The sequence below is a fragment of the Medicago truncatula genome, chromosome 2 (assembly GCF_003473485.1).
Source record: "Medicago truncatula cultivar Jemalong A17 chromosome 2, MtrunA17r5.0-ANR, whole genome shotgun sequence".
NCBI classification, from domain to species: domain Eukaryota; kingdom Viridiplantae; phylum Streptophyta; class Magnoliopsida; order Fabales; family Fabaceae; genus Medicago; species Medicago truncatula.
In genome coordinates, this window is record NC_053043.1 from 36685755 (window position 1) to 36698628 (window position 12874).

Here is a 12874-nt window from a genome sequence, read left to right on the forward strand (position 1 = left end):
CAAGTAAGATGGAAGGCGGACTGACATCGCAGTACAAACACTCGACAATCTTCATTGGGGATAGTATTACTGGAGATGAATCAAACCACTGACGGGGTAAAGCTCGATATCCAATCACTGATGAGAGGAAAGGGTAAAACCCAATTATCAGACCGCAGGTAGAGGTTGCCATTCATCAAACTACTAGAATGATATCAACCCCTGTTTTGGCAGAAGTCGCCATTAATCAAACCACTGGCCGAAGTCGCCATTTGTAAACCAAACTCAAGGTGTATTCTTCTGTTTGACTCATTGGAACTGTGATGCCTCTGTCTTTTCCATTTTTTTTATTTCATTTTTTTTTGTATATATTGTTTTTTTGAAAATCCCTAACTTTTGCCTGGACCGCCCTTTTGGGTTTTCGATCCACCGGGAATATTGTCTCTTTTTTTTTTTGTATGCCCCTAATTTTTGCCTGGACTGCCTTTTCGGGTTTTCAATCCACCGGGACGCACGTTTTTGGCTTAAGCCGCCCTTTCGGGTTTTCGACTTAATGAGTTTTTTTTTTTTTTTTTTTTTTTTTTACAGAGGTCATCTCTCAGCTTTTGGTCATGCCAACCTTGCAGAGTTTAACTGTCCTTGAGACGGATGTTGATGTATGTTTCACCTACTCATAAGTTCAAAGAACATGTACTGGTTGTTTATGCTTTTCAAAAGACATGAAAAAGTTTTAAAAGATTTTTTTTTGCTTTACATATTAACATCAAAAATAGAAGAAAATTTGCAAAATAGAATAAATGAGAATTTCAAATAAATGGGCATAAGCTCAAGTTAATGTAAATGGAATGGTGGCCTGCCAAAGGCGTGGTTCCACAGATTTTAAAAGTTTGGAAAAATGGTAATTATATGGAAAAGGTACGTTGAACACAATAATCACTGTTTCCTCTACCAACTTTGAATTCCACTGTTTTGAGTCTTTGATTTGCAGACATTTCAGATCGGAAGCCCTTTAACAGCTAAGATGCCCCAGATGAATCATATCTGATTTGATGCAATTACCTTGCCATGAGTCGGAGGTCTTTTGACGGCTGAAATGGCCCATATGAGTCATGTCCGACCAGATGCAGTTACTTTGTCATGATGCTTAACTTTTGCATAGATCGCCCTTGCGGGTTTCAACCTATCAGGATAAACACATTTTTTTTATATATGTCTCTAACTTTTGCATGGGCCGCCCTTTTGGGTTTTCAGTCCATCGAGACGCTCTTTTTTTTTTTGCCTAAGCCGCCTTTTCAGGTTTGCGACTTATCGAGCTTTTTCATTTTAACAAAGTATTTCTTGACTGCATCAGTATTCACAGGACATACAAGTTTAAACTCATGCTTTGTATTAGGCATTCATTGCTCCTGGAGCTTGTTTAAATCAGATAGCATAACTTTTGAGCACAAGGCCACTCTCTTGACATTCATGGGGACGAGCCTTCTCTTATTGAAAACATGCTTTTGATACAATTGTTCACGCCATACAACAATAACACTTTTAACTTCAATCAAGCTTAGCTTTCATTGGAACTCCCGTTGATGGGACTTTGACCTTCATGTGAGGCATTGCCTTTATGTTGTATACTGAGGGATGGAGGGGGGGTTGCCCCTGCTGAAGTGTTCACTTGAAGTACAATATCCTTGCAAGGAAAATGGTGGCATCTCGTGCCAGTCTTTGTACATGAAAGTCCTCTTCTAGACAATCTCTTTTGATATTTGCAGCTTCGACGGCCAAGATGCCCCAGTAGGCGAGAAATCTCAGTGGAAGCTTCTTCATCATCCTCTTATTCAGCCTCGGATACAAGGAACTCAAGGTCGAGAGGGAGCATATGATTAAAGTGTTCAACGGGTTTATTAATGCATGATTTGATTATTGATATAAACATTATGATTATGCAGATATGTGGAAATGATTAAAGAAAAGGATTCTTTTTTTTTTTTGGTTTTTTGTATTACCATTTTTCCAGAAAAAGCACAAAATAAAACAAAGTCGGGATCAAGCGACCTTTCACTAATGATGAAAATACATAAAGCAAAAAGCCCTAGATGAATTCACTTTCATCTCGGGTGGGACAAAAGGATTTTTTTTGAAAAAACATAAAGCAACAAACAAACATATTAATTGAACAAAAGAGTATTAGAAATAAACATCAGTAAAGAACCAATTGCAGCTAAACATTCCACAAGTCAACACAAGGTGTAAAAATCCTATAGCGGATTAACTTGCATATTCAAATTCAAACTCTTCGAAAGGTATGAGGTTTTTTTGGATCAACTTCTGAACTACCTTCTGCAATGCAAAGCAGTGCTCAATATCATGACCTGGTGCCCCTTGATGGAAAGCACAAAAGAGGTCGGGCCTGTACCGGGATGTCAACTTTGCTGGCATTGGAGGAGGTGCCTTGGTGTAGACCAAATTCCTTTCGAGCAACTTTGGAAACAAATCTGCATACTTCATGGGAATAGGATCAATCTGTGTCCTTGGGGCCTGTTGTCGAGGCTGTTGTTGATATTGTTGAAACTGGGGTTGATAACCCGAACTTTGAACAACATCTATGATAGGCATAACAGCGGCAGCAGGGTGATAAGCCAGATACTGTTGTTGAGGCTGACTTTCTACCACACTCATTTCCTGATCTTCGTACTCAAAATCATCTGTGGGAGCACTTTCTTTGACCAATCGTCCTTTTCGGACCCATTCTTCAATACGCATGCCCACAGTCATCATGTTTACGAAGCTGCCGGATGCACTTGTAAGCATATGCTCATAATAGAACTGATCCAGAGTCTCCAGGAAAATCTCGGTAAATTCTTTCTCTTCTAGAGGTGGACGAACCTGTGCAGCGACGTCTCTCCACCGTTGGGCATAAGCTTTGAAAGATTCATTATCATTCATGGTCATGGCTTGCAGTTCCTTTCTGTTTGGGGCTAAATGCAAGTTGTAGTTATATCGCTGGACGAAAGCCTCACACAAATCATTGAACGTTTTGATATCAACCTTGTGTAGGCCCATATACCATATCAGTGCGGCACCAGTCAAACTATCTTGGAAACAGTGGATAAGGAGCCCATCATTACCTACTTGAGCAGACATCTTTCTCACGTACATTACCAAATGAAGCTCAGGACAAGTGTTTCCTTGATATTTCTCAAAATTAGGGACTTTGAACTTGGGTGGTATCACGACATTGGGAACCAAGCAAAGATCATAAGCATTTTTCCCAAACAGTTCTTTCCCACGAAGAGTTTTCAATTCCAATTGTATTCTGTCAAACCTTTCTTCCAGCTCAGCTGTCCGGTCGTATGCAACCACCTTTCCTGAATGATAGATTGGTTTATGGCCTTGTTGAGTAGTATGAATCATAGCAGCTTGAGGGAACAAAGGAACCGGTTGAGGGATAGGCGTTGTCAGTTGCACAAAAGGAGCTTGAACCTTAGAGTCATCAGGACGAAATACTTCACTAGAACCAAAGGGTGTGCCCCATAGATAACCTTCAAGCATAGCCTGTTGAGGACTACTAGCAAACACTGTTGAAATCGGGGTAGTGGAAGCAACCGTCTGAGCCTGAGTGCTGACAACAGGATGAGATAATGGTTGTCTCTGTGCCATCGTCATCAAAGATACTAAGTTCCTTAAAATCTCATTCTCGGCCCGGAGGGTTGTCACCTCTTCACGAAGCTTGTGGTTCTCTTCTTCAAGATGATCCATTCTGATTTGCTCGAGTGTTGTAGATGCGATTAGACCGACGGATAGACCTCTTATGGAGAAGATACAGTATGAGACACAAACTAGAAACTATGAATGAAAAAAAAAAAATGATGCATGATATATGTATGCAAAAATGTTTTTTTTTTTGAAGGACTTATCAAAGTTAATTTTTAAACATGGTAGAGAAACATGGTTTCATTTGAAAATTATGAAGATATTGCAAAAGGTTCTTTTTCGAAAGGTAAGATCGAAACCAAAGAAAAAGTTCTTAACAAAAGCTAAAGTTTAGTTAAGATTTTTTTGAAGTTGTATCTCTTGGTGTTCATTCTTACAAAGTCCATACCCATGATGTTTGCAAAAAACTTGTCTAAGTCCTTCAATTTTTGATGGAAAAAAAGTTGTTTATGAATGAATGCATGTATGCATGATTATGCTAAAGTACATAGAATACATGGTGATGTTAAGTCCACATGTTGGAGTCGAGGGTAACAACGCCATTTGGTAAGGACTATGGTTTAAAATGTACCTGTATCACGGGTTCTACCAAGGTTCCCAAAATCCTCGACCACTTCCGAATATTATCGGATACCGAGAAAACACCCGGTCCAGCAACGTTCGTAGGAAAGTCTCATTTGAGTGTAGTATCGCGTATCGACTAATTCCGAGAAAACACCCGGTTAGCCACCGCACTACGTCCTAAAAGGCCAAGATGGGTTAAGGGTTACTAAAGGTTCTTAGCTTCATTGGAAGATTAAAAGTAATAAAGTCTAAACGTGAAAACACACGCCGACATTTATTACTTCAATCTCCTTTGCTAAGTGTGGTTATCTCACGTGTGACAAGACACGAGTATACTCTCGGTATGCCACTATGAGTCTACCACTCTTATCTTACATTTCCCTCAAGCTCGGGTGTAGAGCTTATTTTCTCACCCCTCACGTAATAAGGTAAACATGTAAACAAATATTTACAAGATATAAACAAATAATAAAGCACAAAATAAAGAAAGTAAGATGGGTTTAACCCGCATAGGACCTATGTCCCCAGTGAAGTCGCCATTTCTGTGCTCGCGATTTTCGGATGTCAAACCATTAATTGATTTGAATCGTCGATCTTTGAACTCTCGATTTTTATTCTTGGGAAGGGAAAAAATGAGTAAAAACCCTTTCGAGACTTTGGATTCGGGGGTTGGTTACGCGAAGGGAAGGTGTTAGCATCCTAAGCGTCTATGGTATTCCATAGGAACCTCTTACTTAGATTATCTTGTGCTAAACTACTTGTTTATTTGAAAAAATATTACCTAAAATCTAAGTGAAAGAATGGAGGGAGAAGAAGTATGTTTTTGGTTATTTTTATTTGATTTGGAAGGACATGTCCTCTGCCTACGTACCCTTTTTGGGAAAGGGATCAAAACCGACGTAGTTCCACTCAAGAATTTCTTTGGTGGGTTAGGTTGATTTTAAGATTTTTCGAAAATGGGTTTTAAGAAGAGAAAGAGGCCTCAAGGCATGAGATAAAGAAAACAAGTGAGGTTGATTGATTTTAAATTTTGAAAATGATTGAAGTTGAATTAAAATTGATTGAGAATTTGATTAAGAAAATAAAGGAAAAATGTTATTAAGAAAATGATTTTTGAAGTTCCGCATATTCGATTTTTTTTTTGAGAAAATGATTTTTCTAAACTAACGGTGAAAACTAACGTAACGTCGTAAAAAAAAAACTAACGGAAAGCGGTAAATAAAAATGTGGTAGTGTCGGTGCATGTGTCGGTGCTTGTGTTACCTACATTATTACATCAATTCCTAAATACAACCCTAAGGCCTTTATGCCAAAATAAAAATGCAAGAAATAAAATTACATCAATTTCCTATTTATACACACTAAGTCAATGACAAAATAAAATGATGGGAAAATTAAATGTGTATGCTATGATTCAAGACAAAAATTAAATGGTTAGTAATCACAAGAAATATTATGATGAATGAGACATAAGAAATAATGAGCAAGAATTAAGACAAATAATAATTAATATCATCATATAAGAAATAAACAAAAAAATTAAAAGAAAACAAATAGGATGGATTTTTAAAATTAGAGAAAATTAAAATAGTGAGAAAAATATTTTTTTTGGAATTTTTTCTAAGCACAAAAATGTCAAAAAAATGTAAAAATAGTATTTAAAAATAAAGACAAAAGGAAATAAAAAAAATGACTCAACAGGAACTAATCTAGACCGTCGGATTAAAAAAAGAAAAGGATCTAAAGGTTTAGAAAGAAAGGTGAAAGGAATCAAATGGACCGGTCCGGTTCAAGTGAACCAGACCGGTTCACACATGCTTATAAAAGGCAATAGGGACCGGTTTTTTCTATTTTTCCTTTCCTCCCTCTCTCTAAAAATTTCTAGTGAGAGAAGGTCTGCAATTGCAGCCTTCTTCTCCGGCCAAGCTATGACTTTCCGGCGTGGTGGCTGCCGGCCAACAGGCGGCGCCGCCGCGCCGGAGCAACCAAAACTCCTCCGTTTTGAAATTTTTTACGTTTTTAGAAATCCTTTTTCTTGTTTTGCATGAATCCCAACTTAGATTTTTGAAAACAAGCTTCTACAAGCCTAGATCTAACAAAGAATATTCAAAGAAAATGAGCAAAAAAAAACTACCTCTCTCTCTCTCTCCGATCCGGTTTTCTCCCTTTGGTCTGGTGGCTTTCTCCGTTCCGTTTCTTTCCTTTTCCGGTTCGGTTTCCTCCCTTGAATCCGGTCCGGCGCAAGTTTTTTTTTTTTGTTGTGATTGTGTGATGTTGTTTGTGATTGTGGTGTTATGTGACTTGTTTATTGATGATTTTTGTGAGAAAGTGTTTTTGTTGGTTTATTATTATGAAGAATTTTGGTTCCTGGAATGGAAGAGGATAATGTTCATGATGCATGGCTATGAATATTCATGATGATTGTTGTGTATTTTTTATTTTTCTTTGATCTGAAAAAGTTGGGAGAGATGAAAGATTAGGGTTTCTGATGGTGGTTGCTGCAGCTGCTACAGTGATTTTTTCTCTGACCCATTTCCCAATGATTGACAGGGTTTTTATAGTGACAAATTAGGGTTGGCTCTGGTACAAAACAAAGACCAAAATGCCCCTGCAGCTGAGACTTGGAGAAAAAGACTTTAACAAAGAAATAAATAAATAAATAAGAAAAAGAAAAGAAAAGAGGAAGGAAGAAAGAAAGTCACTCACGTGACTTTCCTTTCTTTGTTTTTTTTTTTAAAAAAAAAAATTAATAAAATAAAAATACTAATAAACAAACTAAAATATAAAAAAATAAAAAGTCCCTTCGAAACCTGACATGAGGTACTTCAAAGTATCCTCCCTGCCGAAATTTCGGTTGAAATGATTAAAAGGACGCGATTTTTAAAATATGATTAAACCTTTTAAAATGACTTGATTACTATGACTAACAAGATTATAAAATGCGCTCCAACAGTTATAAAAATGCAGATAAAAGTTTTTTAAATGATTAAAGAAGAAAAACACGAGTTTTAAATGGTAAAAAAAACAAATAGAAGAGAATGTGGACTATTTTTAAATATGGACAAAAAGATTTTAAATGGTCCAAATTTGGGGTATGACACTAATATTGGCGAAAACCTACTCGAATAAGGAAGTAACTAACATAACGATTAACCGTAATTAGGGAACACAATGACTTCATGACTTAAATCAGTATATTAACATTATTCTTCGTTCATCCTTGGTAAGGTAGACAACATAGGGCTTCCCGTTTGTATAACTACCGAGAGGGAGAATATGTTGATGTCCTTCTAAGATTCAATAGACGAATGTACCTGGAGAAAACCGAGAATTTAGGAACCCTAATATTCGTTGTTGATTCAAACACCTCTGAGAAAGTAAGAACCTACACGTACTTTTATGCGCGTAAGTGTATCTCCCTATAGGATTGACAACCCTAAACAATGAACCTTGTAGAAACACAAGTGTAAGGTTGCAACTGACAGCTGGAGGGCAATGAACCCAAACCTTTGAGAGAGTAATACCCCAGACGAACAAACTCGTGTGATCAGTAGGTGCAACTTGACACTTGATAGAAGATGTTAGAAACTGAATAATGCTTGACCATTAACTAATTCCAACAAATGAAAAGAGGAGACTCGAAGAATGTTAACCTCTATTAACTTTCTCCATTCAAAACCAGGTTAACTCCTAAACTCTTTCTTTGCTGTATACAAACTAAATTGCAAAACCCCTTTTTATCTTCTATTTATTTTATTTCTTACTATTCCCAAATAAATAAGTAACGTGAATTACCTACTTGGAATTACAATCTCTGTGGATCCGATACTCTACTTACACTTTATTATCTAATACAGAAAACACCTATTGACACATGGATTTTAAACGGACACATATCCACCTGACTTAAAAATCTGGGTGGAGGGAAGCTTTTTAACTTCAAAATATATTTAAAGTTGTTTAACCCCATTTAAAAACGAGCTTTTATTAAAATCCTTCACTCTCTCATTCACCACCAATCCATGCTTTTTCTCTGGTTCTCCAGCGTCATGGATTTGTGATTTTAGTTCTCCAGCTTTGCGAAACCCTCTCTCAGCTCCTTTCTCCTTCCCTTTACATCTCTTGTTGCTTATTCCATTTATTTGGTCTTGAAACTGAAGAAATTTTGAATTAAGCTAATAAGCTTTTAATAAGCTATTTAGTAATTGTTTTCATTTTTGCTGCATCTTGTTGCTATGATAAGCTAGTTAACAATTGTTTTCATTATTGTTCAGCGTAGCGACACCCACTCCCTCCGTGAAGAAGTAAAATAGGAAATCACATTGCACCTTGGCTAGTTTCAATCTCTATGTTATCACATATCACAAGGATAAGTGGTTAATTTTTAAGTCCTATTGATGACTGATTAATTTTTAAAGGTCATTGATATGGATTGACTTGTATTAAGCTTATCAAATAGTATTATTAATGAGGTTAAGATTCGGTCATGAACCTGATCAGGTGAATGAAGACATGATTGGTACTGTTATTCTCTATATTATCACATATCACAAGGATAAGTAAATTAGGAAAGGTTATTGATAATGATAGGATTTTAAAGTAACTTCTGTTTCTGAGTACTTCTTGTATTAGAAGGGTCAAAAGTTATCGTAATATATTTCATTTTAGCCTCTTAAAAAAAAATATGAATTTTTAACATTTTTCTTTTCAAGTTCAAACAAAGGTTAACAAACTCTCATGTACGTGCTTGTAAATTAATATTAGAGCCTAATCTCATGCCTTATTAAAGACTGAAACTGAGAGTATTGCTACTGATCAGTTTAGTGGTCCATCAATGTGATATTGGAATTTGAAAGCTAATCGCATGCCTTATTAACATTCCTTTGCAAAACATAGTCCAACATTTTATCGAATCTCATCCCCATCACCAATGAATTTGAGTATTTCCGCCTCATCCCGATTTCTGCAGTGAATAATTTTTTTAATAAAAATAAAAGTATTTTTCAGCCTTGAGCAAAATGTTGTAATACACTATTCAGCAAAGAGATAACGACGATCGATGACTATTGTGAAGGAGAAGAGAGAGGTTGAGAGTGTGAGATACGAGAGGAGAAAATAGAGAACTATGGTAAGAGAATGTCATATGAAAGACCGAGACTCTAACTGTGTGAGTGACATGATTTAGGGTTTGAATTTCTATTTATATAAAATGGGTAATAAATTGATTTTTTACATTTGGGATAGGTTTGGGTATGAGTTCGGGGTGGGTACATATATCTCTGTTACCCGTCTCGTATCCATGTTTTAAAATCAATGAAAACCTAAACACATACTCAAACCCAGTCAAAACCCGTCAAATTGGGTTTGTTTCGGGCAGGTACCCGTAAGTACGAGTTTGTTACCATGCCTACTCTTATTTAATTTCTAAGAAACCTAATTTTCTATTTAAGTCTTCTGAATAAACCCAATAACCTAAATATTATTACTATATGCACTCCACATCTTCAGTAAGCGACTTCCTTAACCCGTGATTCTTCCGACTTTTTCAAGCTCTCACGATACGATCTAAAAGTCCATGATTCAACTTAAACACGATTGAACCACTTCTGAGTGTTTCTATATATCGCAAGGCAAAGTCTTGATTTTGAGACGCGAGTGAGTAAGTGGTGAAAAAATGTTAATTTTCTTTCAATGTTACGATGTGTGGCTCGTAGCATGGAACACGAGTTAGACAGTAGATGATCTTGTGATTTTCTTCATTCCTTGTTCTATTTATTTTTATTGAAACATCATTAATGACTATACACTAAGAATAACATAATAAAACTTGTAATCGCCATATTAAGGTCACAAAGTTGTCTAGTTTGAGTGATTTTGACATTTTCAAGGTCATTTTCCAATTTTTCTCTTTTATGACTTTTGAACGAATCCTTTAAAGAAACTCTACTAAAATGCAATAAAACTTGCTACTTTTACTCTAAAATGACTCTAAAAAGCCACTAAAAACCCTATATGATTTCTTATCATCACAACCCAAACTTGAACTTTTGTTTATACTCAAACTAATATACTTGTAATTCAATAGAAAAATAACAAATCTTCCTTAATGATAAATTATGAAAAGTCTTTAACTAACCCAGCTATGGAACAACTAACATTTGATGCATTCTTTTTCTCAAAAGATTATAGTTCTCTAGACTTTATGTCACTATGTCCAAAGAATTCACTAGCGAGATGCTAGCTAAAACACAACCATTTTTTTTTACCTAAATACTCTACCTAGACATTGAATCATGGTGGTTACTCTTTTGACATTCACATGCCACTTGACTATAATACTTGAAGACATTCAAAAGTGAATTAAAGTACATACAATAAACACACTTTGGAGGAAAGTAGAATGTGGAACTTATATATATTTGACCCATAGTTCTCACCGGTCATGATTTAGTAAAGGTTATGCTAGATAACACATGACATGTTTCCTTATTTCTTCCCAACAATTCCTCCTTTGGACCGTTGTGCAATGCATTTCACTTTGTCTACACAAGATAGACCATATATTTTGAGAATCCGATCAATCAGGCATAGATGTTAATAAACTATTTGGATGGGGGAATGTTTTGAGGGAATGTAATGTTTTGAAGGAATTCAAATACCTTGAGGTGAATTTCATTGTTTGGATAATAGTTTGAAGAATTTTCAAAATGATGGAAATTTGTGAAGTATTTTGTTCAAGTTAAATGTAGAGAATTTCAAATGACACCTAAAAGTTAAGAATTTCAAAATTCTTCATTGTCATATTTTTTCAAATTTTACATTTTTGTCCTCAAACTTTCCAAAATTTTCAATTTGACCCCAATAAATTTATAAAAAATTGCAAATTGACCCCTCAAATTTTCCAAAAATTATAATTTGGCCCCTCAAAAATTTTGAAATTTGCAAATTGACCCCTAATTTCCTTTTTCAAATTTGGCCCAAAAAATTTGAAATTTATAAAAGTTGCTAAAAAATATGACAATAAATTTTTTTATTACTCTATCCAAACAATAATATTTAAGAATGAAAGCAATTTAATTAAATCATTTGAATTACCTAAAATTCTAAATTCTTCAAAATTTCTCAAATACTCCATCCAAACACACTCTAAAGAAAATTCAAATAACAAGTAATATTGACTTAATAATAAACAAGAAATCGGACAAAGTACTAAAATACTTCAAACGAAAATGTTGACCATGGTTAACGCAATCTTCCAAATCAATGTTGACCATGGTGCGGAGGTTGGTTTCAATGATGATGGTTATTTTCTATGGTGGTGAATGGTTTGAATTATGGTAAGTTCTTAAGGAGTTTTGAGAATGCATGGGTTTGGGTGTTTATGTTTTAGGTTGATTGTTTTAGGGTTGAGTTTGATCACTACCTTCTTCTCAACATGTAATGTCTTTAGAGACATCTTGAATCTTTATTCCATGTCTTCCATTTTTTCTCGAGGTGTCTTGGTTTGTCAAATTACATAATTTTTCAATAGAATACTAAAAAACATCTATGAAATTTATTTGCTTAGGAAAGAAATAGAATTACATGATTTGATATAAAAACATTACAAAATGTACCTTAAACCATGAGCAACTTCTCTAAAACTACTCTTTATTGACCTAAATCACTACTAAAATGACTGAAAAACATACTGAAATAATGTAAGATGGCCTGTCATCACTAATATAAAAAGATAAAAGCAAATAAACCTAAAAATAAGTAAAGAAAGTTGTCACATTGAATATCAACAATCCACGAAAACGGCGTCAAAGAGTTAATGACAACTTTGGCAACAACGCCAACCTATAACAATTAATAAAGCAGTAAGTTATCATCTCCGCGATGATTGCTGGTATCTATGTATGTATGTATGTGTGTGTGTGGGTGTGTGTGTATATATATATATTATATCAAACACAACACATTGATGTACCTTAGAGACATTTAATAATAAATCCTTTTTTATGAATGGTTTTTTGCAACTTCTAAGTGCTAACAACTATTTAGTTGAAGTTGACCAAACCTGAAATTTTTTCTTATAAAGAGATCAAATAATTTTCTACTTGATACATGCAAAGGAGAAAACATATGGATCAAATCACACATTTGCTTTATGCATTCATCATCTTTCTATATGTAAATTTTGCTTCAACCGAAAGTGGTAAGTCATTTTTCATGCTATTTTCAAATATATAACATTTTGATATAACTTATCAAGATTTCTCAAATAAATTATAACTTATTTTATTTTGATTAAGACTATAAAGATTTTTTTTATTTTTTTTCGTAGAGAAGATTATCAAGATTTAGTGCCATGCTTATCACGCGCTGATTGCCCGCAAGATATGTGTGTATCTCCTAAACTTGTGTGGTGTCATCTTTATTCTTGTGAATGCATTTAAATGTAACAAATAAGCTGAAAAATAATCATATATTACTTGTATCCATACAATTATATTTGAACATCAAAATATTTATATTGTTAAGTATTTCTTGTAATGGAAAAATATGTAATATAAATATATAAAAAACCTGGAAATTATCCCAAAAGTACATGAACATCATAGTAACACAAACAAAATAACCT

General features: G+C 34.7%; 1 protein-coding gene and 1 long non-coding RNA gene across 2 annotated transcripts; one reads left to right on the forward strand and one right to left on the reverse strand.

Annotated features, from left to right (window-relative positions):
• Positions 1–2238: 2238 nt before the first annotated feature.
• LOC120578399 (uncharacterized) lies at positions 2239–3729 on the reverse strand. Its single transcript, XM_039831088.1, has one exon. It carries the CDS (start codon positions 3727–3729, stop codon positions 2239–2241), a length of 1491 nt encoding a protein of 496 aa, XP_039687022.1.
• Positions 3730–12338: 8609 nt separating this feature from the next.
• LOC25487149 (uncharacterized) lies at positions 12339–12829 on the forward strand. The gene is made up of 2 exons (XR_003009210.2): positions 12339–12448; positions 12578–12829. It is a non-coding gene; the product is annotated as an uncharacterized lncRNA (long non-coding RNA).
• Positions 12830–12874: the final 45 nt, after the last annotated feature.